The sequence below is a fragment of the Paramisgurnus dabryanus genome, chromosome 24 (assembly GCF_030506205.2).
Source record: "Paramisgurnus dabryanus chromosome 24, PD_genome_1.1, whole genome shotgun sequence".
NCBI lineage: Eukaryota > Metazoa > Chordata > Actinopteri > Cypriniformes > Cobitidae > Paramisgurnus > Paramisgurnus dabryanus.
The window spans coordinates 11,279,516-11,297,478 of record NC_133360.1 but is presented as its reverse complement, the minus strand read 5'-3'; the positions used below and the strand labels follow the sequence as shown (position 1 = coordinate 11,297,478).

The following is a 17,963-nucleotide window of genomic DNA, read 5'->3' as shown; positions in this document are numbered from 1 at the left end:
GGCGCGGGTCGATAAACGGCATGTGACTCAAAAGTGAAATGTGTATTACAACTTACCAGGCTGCCCAATGTCCTCACTGACACTCATCCAAGCGAGGTCCTTTTTATTCCTGTCTCCTCTATAGAAATAAGAACTTGTGTCGTATAGCTCCGGGTGACTGCTTACGGACAATATCAAGCGTTGGTTGAATGAGTGACTCCGGACGGGGCTGCCACCACAGCAGCAAGCAGGCTCCTGATTTGTTAACGCGGCACGAAATTCCGCCAAAGTTCACATTTTTCAACTCGGGCGTCAGCCGCAAATTTGCGTGAACCGCAAAATGCACAAAAGCACCATTCGCGCGTACTGCGCACAACACTCAATTCGCGCATTTCACGTGAACTAGACGCGCAAATGAGGCGGAAACGCGTCTTCCGCGCCGCGCCAAACACCTCATCCGCGCCGCGGGACCTCTGTGTCAGCGCGTCTTCACATTGACTTAACATTGAAATCACTCGCGCTTCACGCCTCTAGCGCGGTTGGTGTAAACACAGCATTAGATTGAGACTTTAGCCGTCACATGTTCTCTATGCTTTTCTTCAATGCACAGGTTTACCAACACTGACACCTTCATCGAGACTGTCCTGCTAAACGTGAAGGTGTTGGAACCTCAGGGGAGCCTAACAGAACTTGGAAGCGTCCCTCTGGTGGTTCCAGAGTTTTATGGGCTTTCCAACACCATCAATAGCAGTGTCCTTACCTTTAAAACCCAGCCCGGTGTGGTGTGCACCGTCCGTCTTCTGAACTCGGAGATCAACGTTCCAATGCTTGGTCAACTGGTGGTTGAGGATCTCGAAAGGACAGTAACATCTGAGCCTGGACCAAGAATAGGTCTTTTAACCATATAGTGATACATTTAAAGGTGCAATGTGGGACTTTTAGAAGGATCTCTGGACAAAAATGCAATATAATATACATAACTATATAATCAGTGATCTATAAAGACCTTATATGATGAACTGTATTGTTTTTATTACCTTAGAATGAGCCGTTTTTATCTACATACACCGCGGGTCATCTTACATGGAAGTCGGTGTCATGTTTCTACAGTAGCCCTAAATGGACAAACCGCTCTACAGAGCGTGTTTCATTCCTACGTGTCTCAGACGATGACTTGTTTGTCCTGCGGTGCTTCTCTTTGCGTTTCGTAATTGAGGGGTCGATTCGCAATCTCACCACTAGATGCCGCTTAAAACCCACACTGGACCTTTAACCACATAAGATACTGTATATGTTTCACATCCTTTATTTGAAAATTAAAGTTTGTTAGTAGATCGTAACCTGTCTTTAAACCTTTGAAGGGCGGCATACTGGAATAGCATGTCCAGGAAACAAGGCTTGTGACCACAACACGAGGGAAGTAGAGTTCTTGAAGACCGATTGCTCCGAGTTTCTTACTTCAGGTTTGAAGTACCAGCACCTGAGCCCTCCATCACCTGAGATTGATTACATCCCAATCAGGGTGGAGTTTAGGGACCAGTCCTCTCGAGCCTTACTGGAGGTAAAATATCATACAGAACTACAAAGTAAACACTGTGGGCCCTATTTTAACCATCTAAGCGCATTGTCTAAAGCGCACAGCGCAACATCTAAATGGGCGTGTCCGAATCCACTTTTGCTAATTTAAAGACGGGAAAAATGGTTTGTGCGCCGAGCACATGGTCGAAAAGGGTTGGTCCTTTTTTTTTATGAGTAATGGGGGTATTTTGGCCGTAACGTGCAATAAACCAATGAGAGTCTCAGCTCTCATCCCCTTTAAAAGCCAGTTGCGCTGGCGCTATGCCTAATCCCTATTTAGATGATGGACTTTATAAACTGAAAAACTAAGAGGAGGAAGAAGATCCCCAGTTTAAGATTAATGTTAAATAATTGTGTTGTCTTACACTTGTATTGAAATTGTTTTTTTTATTAAAACCTTTAAAACCCGTTTTCTTTTAGTCATGGAAGTAAAAAAGCAGGATTTTAATTGCTTTAAATGTTTGGTTATCCAATATCCTCAAAAAAAAATTACAAGTATGTAAGAAAAGTTTTGTACTCTAAAAATACTTTAGTTGTAACAAACAGGATATTAAAGAATTTACAAACGGCTCTCCGCACATTTCAGCACTTGGACAGAGTCAGTTTTTTTAAGCATTACTTAAAATGTTTCTCATCTCACCATATCCACAGGTACAGAGTAATCATATACAATAAATCCGTGAGGTAGCATTAAAAAAAAACATTAGATGCATTTGTTTAAAGCAAAGCATTTATTTACTTACCAGTCTACAGGTGAAGCAGCTCTTTGCGCCTTATAACGTCTCATAATTAGTCCTCATTTATGTCCAAGAGACTCAATAATAATCTTTTACATTCAATCCTTTAATCTTTCATATTTAAAAGCGTTTTTGTGCTGCTGCGCATTCATGTATGTGATAAGCAAACCCGCGTTGTCGTCCCGTTTATAGGCGCATATTACTAACGCGCTCTTTAAATCTAAAAAAAAAACATATTGCGCCATTGACTTTAGACTTTAATGCAGGTTTTTGTTGGTCAATGGCGTATTCTATTTTAGTTGCCTCAAAATAGCAACGCGCCAACAATGCGCCTGAACACACCTCGTTTTCAGACCAGAACGCCCATGGGCACAAAAGGGGGCGCAAATGCATTTGCTATTTAAACAACGTGGCCCTAAACGTGAAAATGATAATTGCGCAGGGTGGAAACTAGCAAAAGACACTTGCGTCGCGCATTGCGCTGCATTGCGCCAGGTGTAAGATAGAGCCCCTTGGATGACATGGGGGTGAGTAAATTACAGACTTTTTTTATGAAAGTGGAATATTCCTTTAAAAAAGTAAGTTACCTGGTTGCCTTAAAATTTTGTGTTCATTCAACTTATATTAAAAATATTAGTTGACAATTTTTTGGCATTTTTAATCACACTTTTTTGACTATTTTTAAGTTGAACCAACAATTTTTTTTTCAAAGTGAAGGTTTAAATACACCACAGCACTTAGGGGTGAGCATTTTGAGGCAAAACAAAGGGCACTGATGTATTTTAAGATGTGTGAGTTTGGACAGCTCTTATATTTATTTTAGTCCAGGACTAGTTTAATCCCTGTCCGGGAAACCGTCCCTAAATGTCCTCCTTCTCTGTCTCAGACTGAGAATATCTGGTTACCAGTACTGATTCAAGGGGCTATGCAGAATCAACCTCCCCATGCCGCCTTCATGTCCACGTTCATCCTAGAGGTGGATCAGTTTATCCTGACCCCTGTGACCACTGCGGCTCTGGACGCCAAAGATGATGAGACCCCTCAGGCTCAGCTTATCTTCAATGTGACAAATCCACCGGAGGAAGGATACGTAACTCACTTAGATGATCACACTAAAATTGTCTCCTCGTTTTCGTGGCAAGATCTCAATGAGATGAAGATTGCCTATCAGCCACCAAACAGCAGCCACACAGCCAGGAGAAACTACGAGGTTAGTTTCCTATAAACGTATACATTTTATTATATACGCACTATTGCTCACGTCTTAAAATGAACTCCTTTTGTCGTGCAGGTTGAGTTTGAAGCTATCGATGGCTCATTTGCGGCGAGCTCGCCCATCTTGATGCACATCTCTATCCGTACTGCGGAGACCAACGCACCTCGAGTCTCATGGAATATGGGTACGTTTGCACATTTGTTAAATTAGATATATGATAGATAGTTGAAGCTAAGCATCTCTATTCTCACAGGGTTGGATCTGCTGGAAGGCCAGTCTAGACCCATCACATGGGAGAACCTACAGATCGTTGATAATGACAACATAGATGCTGTGACCCTGATCGCTATGGATGGACCCCTTAATGGACACTTAACTGTTAGAGGTAAAATATGTTCCCTCTATACCTTCATTTAATGTATGTAATGTTAATTTGGATAAAAGCGCTGGCCGAATGGATAAATATGTGTTTATATCCAAATGCAATCCCCATGACTTTATCATTCTTATTGACATGTGTTCCCTTGACAATCAAATTGCTGATGTTTGCTAGCATCAATTGGTCCACATGCCATAGTAAGTGTCATAAATGTGTAACCCTAAATCTGTCATAAATCTGTTCCCTTGCCATGTGGCAACCATCTATCATGTGGGCATCATGCAAGAAGCATATGTCTGGGTACCCTACATGAGTTTGCTAATCAGGTGTAAAATGCTTTTTCGACCAAAAGATGTCTTTCGAGTCGTAGCGGCTGTCTTTCCACTCCGGCGCACAGCGAGAGCTTTCCCGAATGAAGCAGATTGTAAAGACTTATGGCATTTCATGCCTCTGCGCAGAGGCCAGATGCACACAAGGTCATTTCTCTTTAAACAGACGGATTTGTAGCTAGCATTGTGGACTGGTGACAATAATTTTTCAGCGTTAATATAATTTTGTTTATATTTACAGGCATGTTTTAGAAAATGAATAACTGCGGTGACATTCAGGAGCGTACTCCCAGTAATCAGTTTTGTGTTTGACAAGCCCCCCATACGTACAAGGCTAAAACAATGCTAAATTTGAGCTGTCAGTGAAAATTTAATAGACGTATAATCAATAAATGAAATAAAAATAAATAAATGAAAAAACAACTAAAATGATGGAATATCATGAAAAGTCTATTTTGGTTAGAAGTGGGTTACTCATAGCCGGACTACACTCATCTAAAGGAACATTAGGAACATCTTACTAATACTGTGTTTGACCCCATGGTACATGGTGGTCATAAAGGGATGGACATGGTCAGAAACAATGCTCAGGTAGGCTGTGGCATTTAAACGATGCCTAATTGGCACTAAAGTGTGCCAAGAAAACACTCCCACACCATTACACCATTGCATTAATGAGAAATTGAACAGGTGTTCCTAATAATCCTTTAGGTGAGGTCTATACTTAAAGGAAAACATCACAGTTTTTTAATATTTTACTATGTTCTTACATCAACTTAGACTAATTAATACATCTTTTTCAATGCGTGCACTTTATCTGTACAGCACGTCCTGAATGTGTTAGCATTTAGCCTAGCCCCATTCATTCCTTAGGATCCAAACAGGGATGAATTTAGAAGCCACCAAATACCTCCATGTTTTCCCTATTTAAAGACTGTTACATAAGTAGTTACATGAGTAAGTATGGGTGGCACAAAATAAAACGTGGCGATTTTTTAAGCGGATAAAATGAGAACTGTATTGTATGGTGGAAGAGCACATAGTTTGCAACACGAGGAACGCGTCATTGCACCGTGCCTTCCATGCGCCATTTGGGCTTACCGCGCTGCAGGATGCCTGTTTGTGTCTTTGCATTGACTTAAAGGATTAGTCCAATTTCTTTTAAAAAATCCAGATAATTTACTCACCATCATGTCATCCAAAATGTTGATGTCTTTCTTTGTTCAGTCGAAAAGAAATTACGTTTTTTGAGGAAAACATTCCAGGATTTTTCCAATTTTAATGGACTTTAATGGACCCCAAAACGTATTAGTTTTAAAACATTTTAAAATTCCAGTTTTAAAGTACACTAATCGCTCCCAAACGAGGCATAAGGGTCTTTTCTAGTGAAACGATTGTCATTCTTGGCAAGAAAAAAAATTCACTTTTAAACCACAACTTCTCGTCTTCCTCCGGTAGTGTGACGCACCTGCGCGACCTCACGTAATTGCGTAATGATGTCGAAAGGTCACGTGTTACATATATAAAACGCACATTTGCGGACCATTTTAAACAATAAACTTACAAATAGATATTAAATAGTATCATTCGACATACAACACTTTCTCCACACTTGTAAACACTGGGGCGTAGTTTCGCATACAACATTCGTGACCTCTTGACGTGATGACGTATTACGTGAGGTAGCATCCGGAGGAAGACGAGAAGTTGTGGTTTAAAAGTGCATATTTTTTATTTTTCTTGCCAAAAATGACAATCGTTTCACTAGATAAGACCCTTATGCCTCGTTTGAGATCATTTAGAGTCCTTTGAAACTGCAATTTTAAACTGCATTAAAACTGTTAAGTGTTGGGGTCTATTAAAGTCCATTAAAATGAGAAAAATCCTGGAATGTTTTCCTCAAAAATCATAATTTCTTCTCGACTGAACAAAGAAAGACATCAACATTTTGGATGACATGGTGGTGAGTAAATTATCTGGATTTTTTTTTAAGAAATGTAAATAATCACTCGTACTTGCCACCTCTTCTACGTCTGGTGTGAACGCACCATTAGACTATAAAAAGTAGCTTTTTTTCTTTTAAAAAACTTTGCTTCTTTAGGGAACCCAAAAATGGTTAGCATCATTGCATGGCATCGTTGTGAAGAACTTTTTATATTTAGTGCACTTTTTAGTGCATTCCCTGATCAGCACCAGCCACAAGTCTTCTCAAACAACTGCTTTCAAACCATCCTCTTCTTTTAAGTTTGGATTTACTGTATGTTTTTAATGTATCCTTGTTGAATTATGATCCCTCTGGCTGAGAAAAACACTCACTTCATGTCTTGGCTCCAAATCCACCCTGCATGATCCAAAAGCATACATTAATTCATTTTGGTATAAAGTTGAGTTCTGGTCCAAATAAGACTTTCAGTCTCTCCTGAGAGATCAGATGAGGATTGGGATTTCATCACTTGGACAGCAACTCAGGGACACCAACACTTGGGAAAGTTCCCATTTAGGTACTCCAACGCCTTTAGCCAAATGGAAACATGCCTCTGTTTCAAACCAATGTTCCCATGTGTCGAACATCTACATGGAACCTGTTTTATTTTTCGGGTCTGATGCCCACAGCTATTTTTGGGCGCAATTATTTAGTTGTTTCGTCATTGCACTAGTGGCCCCTTTTCCCCGTGATGAAGTTGCTAATTAGGTTTGCCGTGAAACCAGTCATCATTCAATCTGTCTGGTGACCTTGCTCTTCTGTCCACCTGGCAAGCAGGAGAAGTTCGGTTTTACAGTGAGCAGCAGCCATCGCTTGGAAAGGACGCCATTTTTCTTTTCATCTTTTCTGCAGAAGTCAGTGTGTGCCCGCAGGCGAAATACAAACAACTTATTATTTATTCACGTCCAGCCAAACCATATTGCGAATGAAATGGATAAGGGTGAATAAAATCATTGACCTAACCTGAACTAGAAATAATAACCTTCTTCCTGACCTGTAATATTAGTCTGTAATTAGTCAGTGGCTGTGGCTTCATCAATGTGACATCACATTGATAAGAGAATGAAAACAGCATGTCTAATGATACTGCTTTTATGGGGATTAAAAAAAGTAACTATGTGCACTTTAACCAATCCCCATCTCATTTATTTTAAGGTGGCAAAGGTTTTATGTTTAAGGTGAAGGATCTCAGACAAGGGGTTGTGGTCTATCATCACTCTGACAGCGACACCACCAGGGATTACATCGTCTTCCGCATCACAGATGGCCGCCACAGCATCAGACACAAATTCCCCATCTACGTTTTACCAAAAGACGACACTCCTCCGTTTCTTATCAATAATGTGGCATTTGAGGTCCAAGAGGGAGGTTCTGTTCGGGTGGAGGAGTACATGCTTATGGCCTCAGACTTGGATTCAAGCGACGACTATATTCAGTATCAACTAACTACATTTCCCAAAGCTGGACAGCTTGTTAAAAAAACGTCTCGTCATGAGCCAGGTCAAGATAATTTTTTTTCTGCCTATCCAAGTGACTCAAACGACGATAACTAATGTTTGATCTTGTTACTTCAACCAGGTGTCCCAGTGAAGAGTTTCTTGCAGAGGGACTTGTTTCAGGGACTCATCTACTACAAGCATTTAGGCGAGGAAGTGTTTGAAGACTCATTTGATTTCATCTTGTCAGATGCCCATCAACCTCCAAATCTGTCAGACAAACACGTGAGTGTGTCTCATAGGTTTCTATAAAAGGTTCCACCATCTTTAGACTTTTAAATGAAAAACTGTTTTCATACTAACCTCAAATGATAAGCTCTGTGCCTCTACGTCTGTAGACGGTGGTGATCCACGTGTTTCCAGTGAAGGACGAGTTGCCTGTGGAAGTTGCTGGAACAGTTCGCTCCATCACTGTTAAAGAAACGGAGGTTGTTTACATCACTCAGAGTCAACTGCACTTCAGAGACACAGAGAGTCCAGATACCGACCTTATGTATGTGATCACTCGTCCCTGTTTCAGTCCGGGAAACAGCAGGTAGAGTATATGTTTATTCTCAGTATAATAGACCTTGATGCGAAGGTAAATTTACTGTAGATACAATACAGTGCCGTTCTTGTAGCTCTGGTAGAGCATTGTGTTTGTTAGGCCAAGGTCATAGGTTCAAGTCCTAGTTAACTCTTTCCCCGCCATTGATGAGTTATCTCGTCAATTAAGAGAAAACATTTCCCTGCCATTGACACTTTCCTTTTGAGTTTTTACGGTAATCTGTAATTCCGCTATTGTCCACTAGATGGATAAAAAACTTTAAAAAAAAACTTTTTGAAGAAACTTACACATATTTAAAGGGACATTTCAAAAATTAACCATTTGGTAATCCCCTTGGTAACTTTCAATAGCAGGGGACTATTTTCGGCCACTGCGTAATATCATTGCGCCTCCTGCAGCCATGTTACTGCAGCAAAGTCCTTGATTATTACGCCAGAATGAGATTATAGTTCCTAGCCATATCTGCCTAGAAAATCAACTTTTAATTTTCTGTCGGTCTTAGTACACGATGTAACTACAGAAGAGTCAAGTTTTAAATAGAAAAATATCCAAACTTTGGTTATTTTTAGCGCGATGCTAATGGTCCAATCAGATTCAATGGATTATGCTAAGCTATGCTAAAAGTGGTAGCGCCAGACCCGGAGATCAGCTGAATGGATTCCAAAACGTTAAAAATCAAATGTTTAACTCTAGGGGAGCTGGAAAATTTGCATATTTTCAAAAAAAGTGTATCTTTAAAAGATTATAAAAAGAGAACAAATGAAGATAGGATGAAAATTTTTTTCCCAATTTGTTTATTTGTTTGTTTCTAAGCAGAGGGTCTGTTCTTTCATCTGATATATTTGTATGTTATATATTTATAGAAGAAAATCTTCTGGAAGGCATTTTGTGAAACAAAAACAATGCTGGCGGGCAACTTTAAAAAAAAAAAAAAGGCTGGTGGGGAATGAGTTAAAGAGATAGTTTATCCGAAAATGAAAGTCAACCGTCGTCATTTACTCACCCTCAAGTTGTTGCAAACTTAAATGTATAAATGTTTTTGTTCTGCTCAACACAAATTAAGATATTTGTAACCAAGCAGATCTGGGGCACCATTGACTTATATAGTATTCTTTTTTCCTACAATGGAAGTCAGTGGTGCCCCAGATATCTTCATTTGTGTTGAGCAGAACAAAGAAATTCATACAGATTTGAAACAAATTAAGGGTGGGAAAATAATGACAGATTTTTGGGTGAACAAGCACTTTAACTTACATAATCTGTATTTTGTGAACGTGAGCGTCTCTTTTATCATAAACTGTTTTAACACGTGTGCAGCATGCACTTATTTTGACAAAACACATGATGCACATAGTTCACATGACGCAACAAACACATATTTTGAAAACACGAGCAACACACAACACTCTGGACACATATTTTGAATTTGCGCCCCTCGGATGAGCAGTCACGAGCCGCCACTGATAAATGCCAATCTATGTTTTTATTCCAGTGTCATTTAATTTATAGAGGCATATGTTCACTTTTTGTTTTATTATAAATTCCTCTAGACTATCAGATGCAGGCAGACTGTTTTATACTGACAGCACAAACTCTATGAAAAAAGACGCAATGGTTCCAGTGCTCAAGTCATTCACCCAGGTCTGAAACATTCATGTAAATACACCTCTAAATAAATGCTCAATATAATTTTAGTGTATATAAAATGCATTTATTTAACATGCTATCTTCAACAGCATGCAGTGAACCATCACAAAGTTGGATACATGCCTCCATTAGAAGATATTGGTCCTCACCCGCTCTTTGTGCAGTTTGTATTTACTGTAAGTGACCAGCAGGGCGGCGCTCTCTCTGGGCTCACCTTCAACATCACAGTAACACCTGTCGACAACCAAGCTCCAGAAGTGAGTTTTTCATCAGCATAGTGGATACAGATAGAAATAAATCTATTTTACCAACACAAATATGAATAACTGACTGTATCTATTTCTCAAACTCACAGATGTTCACTAACTTGCTGAGGGTAGAGGAAGGTGGTGGCAGTTTCCTGATGGAGGAACACTTGTTGGTGCAGGATGTGGATAGCTCAGAAGATCAGCTCAGGGTTCACATGAAGACTCGGCCACAGCATGGACGACTAGAACTGCAGGGCACGACGCTGCTAGAAGGAGACAGCTTCAGTTTGCAGGATCTCAAAGCATTGAGGGTCAGGTAGGACATGCAGGGCAAACTACAGCTGGAGATCATTCATATAGTATTCATCAAAGGGTTAATTCAATCAAAAATGAAAATTTTGTCATCATTTACCCACCCTCAAGTTGTTCCAAACTTGTATAAACTTTTTGTTTTGCTGAACACAAATGATGATATTTTGAAAAATGTTTGTAACCGAACAGATCTGGGGCACCAATAACTTCCATAGTAGAAAAAAGTAATAATATGGAAGTCAATGGTGCCCCAGATCTGTTTGGTTACAAACATTTTCGAAATATCTTCATTTGTGTTGAGCAGAACAAAAAAAAAGTTTTGAACAACTTTAGGCTGAGTATATGAAATTTCATGTTTTGGTGAACTATCCCTTTAAAGATCTTTGCTGGTAACCAGGTTTTTGGATGGAACCCTGCTAAGGTTGATCGATGAAATAAAATAGACAAGTACAGATTTTAAAGGGGAAGTCCAATCTAGACATTTTAGCCTGTTTATCACGGGTAATTTATGTCCACTTTGCATTATACATGAGGAAAAATAAATAAATTTGCACGATTTCGATTATTAGAGTGATAGTGTGTTGAAGCGGAGTTTTCGTAACGGTCTTTAATGGACACAATTAACCAGAATGCACTGCGCGAAACTGAGTCATTAGCTCCACCCACTAACCACTGTTCGATGCAGTCGTCAGGTTTGTTTGACTTCATGCGGCGCCGCAGGAACCGACAGCTGGATGACGTCAAGGTTCCGCGAAAGGGATTTAAAAGCAAACTCCTCCGTATGATTTCGCGAATCGCTCTCGCGGTACTTTGACGTCATCCCGCTGTCGATTCTTGCAACGCCACATGAAGTTGAACAAGCCTTTTACTGCTCAACTAGCTCTCAAATCAACTCAAGTCAACTTGAAGTTAGCCGGCAGACGAACCCATCCAAAGAGTAACTCCGCTTTAACCGTCTCTGAGGGGGAAATCACCAAAGCCCTCGGTAAAAGATGACTAGAACCTGTGCAGTATGTGGATGTAAGGACAACAAATTCAGGCCACCGGGAGTTTTTATTGTTGACATCAACGCGACCCTCAGCTGACCCACCACTACACTACTTTGAATATGCAGCCAGCACTTTCGTCAGGAAGATTTTGAGTACTGTTTTCAGCCCAGTTTTTCCGCGGACTCAGGTAATGTAAAATTGTTAAAATACCTAAAACATCATTTGGCTTAGTTGTTGCTTGTTTTGTGTAACTACGGTAAACATACTACGTAGAAAGTTATTATCATGTTGTTGTTATTATAAACACGAGCAAAGCAAGCTAACGTTAGCTCCTGTGCAGCTGTCAATCAAAAACGTTATCATCTACTGTCAATCATCTCGCCTCAAGACCCGCCCCCATTTAGAACATTCAGAATTAATGTAGTCGTGCATTTTTCTTCCGGTGATTTGATGACGCGTCAAATCACCGTTACTGTAGCAGTTAAAAGCTTTAATTTTTTATATGGAGTTAGTACATTTGATGGCAGCACAATCAACTACATATATGGCATGAAATATAGTGTTGGAGCATAATGTTGTTTTAGGGTGGACTTCCGCTTTAAATATCCATCCAAAATTCATTAAATGAGCCAGAATTTGTTACATTTTCTGTGATTATTTTTAAGATGTACCCATATAGCTATCTGCAATAACCACATTTTTAGAGATTGAGCCTGCGATGTGGACCAAAGTAACCAAATTCACTTTTTAGCTATACCAGAATAGTACATTTTAATCGTTATCATACAAATTAAGGGGGACATATCATAAAAATTTGACTTTTTCCATGTTTAAGTGCTATAATTGGGTCCCTGGTGCTTTTATCAACCTAGAAAATGTGAAAAAGATCAATCCAGGTCTTTATGATGTACTGAGAATTGCAATACCATCTCTATGATGACAGATACATTCATGATGACTCTGAAACTCTTAAGGACAGCATCGGACTTACGATCACAGATGGAATCAACTCTGCAAATGGAGAGCTTTTCATTCAGGTATCTTTTTAGTTCCTCCAGACAAAGGAACTAAGAGACATCAAATTTATACCTTAGTGCATACCCTAAAATATATATATTTTTTAATTTTAAAGGAATAGTTCATCCAAAAATGAAAATAAGCCCATATTTTATTCACCCTCCAGCCACCCTACACTCTAAAAACAAACGGTGCTAAATAGCACTAAAAGTGGTTCTTTGCTCGTAATCATAGAAGAACCATTTTTAGTGCTATATAGCACCGGTGAAGCACCTATGAAGAACCATACGGGGGCCATATAGCACCACATATGGTTCTACATAGCACTATATGGTTCTACACAGGTGCTATACAGGTGCTTCACTGGTGCTTTATGGCACTAAAAATGGTTCTTTTATGATTACGGGCAAAGAACCACTTTTGGTGCTATTTAGCACCGTTTGTTTTTAGAGTGTAGGTGTACAGTTTATAACTTTCTTCTTTTAGGTAAACACAGGAATTAAATCATATTCTTGCTCTTTTCAGCTTCATAATGGCATTAGATAGTGCCCTATTTTTAAATATCATCTATTTATCAAAAACGAATCCACAATGTTATAAACATAGACTGTAAAAAAAATGGACGATGGCGTTCGCTCTCTTTCATTGGTGAAAAGTGAAGCCGGCAGTGTCCCGATACGGCACTGACATTTAGGGTCTTGAGTCTGCGCAGTAGTGATTTCGGGACAAGTCCTGCGCAGTAGTGAGCAGGAAGTAAAGTCGCGAAATCAAGGCCCCGCCCTCGCAGAATGCGCATATCACTGCTGTCAATCATGACGTGACACCAGCGTTTTTATAGGATTAAATAACTAACTCAAAACAAACTTATTTTAAAAACAAACACTTGAATTTACATCAGCGTGATAAAACTACAGTAAATGACAGAAACTTTGATAATTAATAAAGATAATTAAAGTGTAATTAAATTGTTTAGTTGCTCTTAAGTCCCATTGAATAACATGGGGAGGCGGGGTTTATGACCTATACTAGGATCAGTCACTGGGTGGCGATTGAGACATTTTGGCTTCACTTTTCAGGGCTTGTGCGGCGTGCTTGGTTATAAAATGTATTCTGAGGCAAAGTGATGGGTTTTTGAAAAGAAACATTTATACTTCAAACTTTATAAACTACGGCTGTACCAAGCGTGCCGCACAAGACCTGAAAAGTGAAGCCAAAACGTCTCGATCGCCCCCCAGTGACTGGTCCCAGTGTAGGTCATAAACACCGCCTCCCCATGTTATTCAATGGGACTTAAGACCAACAAAAAATTATTTAATTACACTTCAATTATCTTTTTTCAGAAGATGGTTTCTGTCATTTACTGTAGTTTTTATCACGCTGATGTAAATTCAAATGTTTGTTTTTAAAATAAGTTTGTGTTTAGTTAGTTATTTAATGATATAAAAACGGTGGTGTCACGTCATGATTGACAGCTGTGATATTGTCTGCGAGAGCGAGGGCGGAGTCTTGATTTTATTTGCGGCTTTACTTCCTGCCCACTACTGCGCAGGACTGGTCCCGAAATCGCTACTGCGCAGACTCAAGACCCAAGATGTCAGCGCCATATCGGCTTTACTTTTTACCAATGGAAGAGAGCGAACGGGCGTCGTCCATCTTTTTTTTTTACAGTCTATGGGCATGGTCATGAGTTTCTGATGGATGGATGGATGCGCTTTTTGGAGCTTTAAAAATGGGGCTCTATCCAAAGCCTTTATAAATCTTTAAAGAGTCAGTATATTATTTAACATAACTCTGACTGCGTTTGGCATATGGGCTCATTTTCATTATAACTATTCATATAAAATGCACGATAAGTATCGCCTGATTTAAAACGTGCTTTATTTGCATTGGTTTTGTATTTAGATCCTACCTGTGAACGACGAACCTCCAAAGTTAGGTTCAGACTTGAGGGCCGAACTTTCTTGCAAAGAAGGCGGTCGTGTCCAGATTACAGTTGAATACATCTCTGCTACAGATGACGACAGTGATGATACTCGATTAACATACATGCTTGCCAGGACACCTGCACATGGGGTTCTGCAGAGAAATGGAGTCATGGTGGATAAGTTCTCTCAGCTGGATGTGATCAATGGACTCATCTTTTACCTGCACACAGGTTCAAGCTGGTTTATAACATAACATTGTATAAATTGGAGGTTATATAGGGGTGGTTTACCGGACAAGGGTTATCTTAAGCCAGGACTAGGCCTTAGTTAGGGGACAGAGAATGAAAAACCGTTTTTACCTTGTCTTTGTTGAATAATGGTAGTCTACCCGCATTCACAAACATACAAAAGTGCTAAACATGCTAAACATCTCAGTCTCATAGTAATTCATCTTTTAGAAATGTCAGCCAGAAAACGGCCCAATCTGATAAACTAATGCTTATGACATCACAGGCATCTCACTGCCCCTCCACTTTAAAATAATTGGCTACATTTTTTGAGAGGCAGCAAAGTCAGCCAATCAGTAATGAGATTGCAAGTTTAGCCAGTAGGGGGAGCCAAATAGGTGCAAAACCACTTGTTTAAAATCCCCCACCCTAATAGAGCTATCTGAGAGAGGTTTTTAGGAAGCTTCTAAGGCATTACAGACCCAAACAAAACAATTTTTGTCTACATGTCACATCACAGAACAAGGATAAATACCCCGTTCAATCATTCTATGTCACCTTTAAAATAGGAAATACTAGTTTTAACAAACATGCCTTACTTGTTTGCATTTTGAGGCTAAACAGAGGGCACTGATGTATTTTAAGATGTGTCACTGCAAGATGTTTTCAGTTTGGACAGCTTAAATTTATTTTAGTCTAGGACTAGTCTAATCCCTGTCCAAGAAAACGCCCCATAAGGTTGCATAAATTGCAAACTGTAAAGTGAACGTATTTTTAATTAACCCTTTCCCCATCATTTACAAGTTATCTGGTCAATTAAGAGAAAACGCTTCCCTGCGAATGACGTGTTTTTACCGCAATCCATATTTCCGCTATTATCCACTAGGTGGCACTCTTACCCAACTTATAAAACACTAAAGCATTCACTGATTCAAAAACAGTAAAAACTCTGTGTATGTTTTGATCATCGTTCTGTATCTAATCTTTAACAAATTATCTTCGCAAAAATGCTACCCTTATTTGAAAGGTGATCGAAAGAGAACAAATTTCTATAGAATAAATTGTTTTTTTTTTTGTTTTTGTTTTAAAGCAGAAGGTCTGATCTTCATTTAATATATTGTATGCTTATATATTTAAAGAAGAACATTTTCTGGAAGGCTTTAAACTTTTGTGAAAATCATAAAAAAGGTTGTTTTTAAACGCTGGCGGAGAAAGAGTTAATCAACTGAACAATAATGTACAATAGTGTGACATGTCTCTGTCAAGTATGGTAACCCTTACTCAAAATTTGACCCATGCATTTAACCCATCGCAGTGAGTAGTGAACACACGCACACACCCAGAGCAGTGGGCAGCTATCACTGCAGTGCCAGGGGAGCCACTGGGGTTAAGGTGCACCACAGTCGCCATCCGACGGCTTTGAGACTCAAACCGACGACCTTCGACTTACAAGCCTGAGATTATTAAAGGGATAGCTCACCTAAATTATTATAAATAAATATTCACTTCAGGCATGATGTTTAATACCTGTATGGGGCGGCACAGTGGGTAGCATTGTCACAGCAAGAAGGTTCAAGGTTCGGCCAGGTCAGGTGCCTTTTCTGTGTGTAGTTTGCATGTTCTCCCGTGTCAGCGTGTGTTTCCTTCCACAGGCCAAAAACATGCAATTTAGGTGATTTAGAGATGCCAAATTGCTCCTCCCCGAATATAGCCATAGATGCTAGAATAGTGTAAAGAAAGAAACCCTGTATGACTTTCATTTGCAAAATAAGATATTTTAAGAAATATCTCAGTGGTTTTGTGTCCATACATTGGATTTCAATAGGAGCCAATAAGAAGGTTTGGTTACCAATCTTCTTCAAAATAGCTTCTTTTGTGTTCTGGAGATGAAAGAAAGTCATATTCGTATTGTTTCATCTAGCCAAATAATTAAATATGATTGTGTAATGTTGTCAGTATTTACTGTGCTTCACTGGATCCAATAGGGGGTGAGATTGGACCAGATCCTGTATCAGACACCATCACGCTCATAGTATCCGATGGAGAGGCCGGAATAACAGATGGCTGTTGCCAAGAGGACGCTTTACCTCCACCAGTCCCCCTGCATGGCACACTTCCGGTCTATGATCTGAACATCACCGTGGTGCCCGTCAACAATCAGATTCCAACTATAACACTGGGTAAACATCTACTACAAGTCCTCTAGAGAAACAACCGCTCACTAATCTCAATCTAATTGCAAAGACGTTTGGCCAAGGCGTAATTAATTCATCTTCATGACAATCCATGTAAATCAAGTCATTACGCACGGCACGCAGGTGACAGACCACAGCTTGGCGAACGAATTAGCTAAATCGCCATCTTTCACATTCAAGGGAACATACGGTTAGAAAAACGGTAAAGAAAAGGTTTTGGCCAAAATGAGGGATTTAACTGTAAACCCCTGGCTTTACGGTAAACTTTGCCGTTATCAATGCAGAACAGTGACCAGAGCGCAACAATAAGCGAAGGTACCGATGAAGCCCACCAGCATGCTTGTTGTGGGTGCATGCAGGACAGTAGATGTACACACATCTGGTTGGGATTATAGACGGAGAGCAGCGCACATGTGCTAAAGCACAAGAAAAGATACACATTCCTATGAGATTATATGGACAAAGAGAGAAAAGACAATAGACCCCCGCATTGTGTCTATTTTTCTCATTCAGATTCAATACTAATCTCATAATTCGGAAATCCCTATCCCTAAAAAGTAAGGATAATAATGGGGTAGATTCGCAAAATAAAATAGTCATTTAATTATTTTGCATTGAATAAAGACAGACTGGCATAAGAGCATTACGGAAAGAAAGCTCCTGCACTTCACTCTGGGTGCTTTATCACTTTTTTTACAGACTGCTGGTCATTAATTCCCCTTGTTTCAAGCCTCTATCCAAACACAACCTCATTCTGCATTTATTATTTATCTGCGCAGTAAATGGTAGCAGATGCCAGTAAGCAATGGCATGATGGCTTTATCAACACCCAGGTGGCAGCGAGCTGGCAGACAGCCAAGAGAGAGCGGCACGTTAGTTGGGCGGCAGAGGAACTGCCTCGAAATAGAAAAATATAGGGATGTGTACTTGAAAGGTAAATATAAGTTTTTTTCTTTCAGGTGGTATGTTTGTGGTAGACGAAGGTTCCAGTGCATGTTTATGTGGTGGGGTGTTGGCGGCCACTGATCCTGACACCCATCCAGACCAGCTCATGTTTCATTTGGTGACCCCACCACAATATGGGTTCCTGGAGAACATTCTCCCATCCCCTGGATTTGAGAAAAGCAACGCTGGACTCCGAGTGGGTCAGTTTTCATA

At 39.8% G+C, this 17,963-nt stretch overlaps 1 protein-coding gene across 3 annotated transcripts in view; it reads left to right on the top strand.

The window, feature by feature from the left end:
* The window catches only part of frem1b (Fras1 related extracellular matrix 1b), a 36,390-nt gene that overhangs the window by 3,416 nt on the left and 15,011 nt on the right, over positions 1-17,963 (top strand). For all 3 annotated transcript variants that reach the window (XM_065245164.2, XM_065245168.2, XM_065245173.2), the window contains exons 5-19: positions 590-870; positions 1,341-1,540; positions 3,181-3,504; positions 3,586-3,694; positions 3,764-3,895; positions 7,358-7,702; positions 7,781-7,923; positions 8,037-8,233; positions 9,796-9,886; positions 9,982-10,149; positions 10,248-10,456; positions 12,385-12,478; positions 14,361-14,613; positions 16,596-16,790; positions 17,765-17,950. In XM_065245164.2, coding sequence (XP_065101236.1) covers positions 590-870; positions 1,341-1,540; positions 3,181-3,504; positions 3,586-3,694; positions 3,764-3,895; positions 7,358-7,702; positions 7,781-7,923; positions 8,037-8,233; positions 9,796-9,886; positions 9,982-10,149; positions 10,248-10,456; positions 12,385-12,478; positions 14,361-14,613; positions 16,596-16,790; positions 17,765-17,950 — 2,927 coding nt within the window. The remainder of the gene's footprint in view (positions 1-589; positions 871-1,340; positions 1,541-3,180; positions 3,505-3,585; positions 3,695-3,763; positions 3,896-7,357; positions 7,703-7,780; positions 7,924-8,036; positions 8,234-9,795; positions 9,887-9,981; positions 10,150-10,247; positions 10,457-12,384; positions 12,479-14,360; positions 14,614-16,595; positions 16,791-17,764; positions 17,951-17,963) is intronic.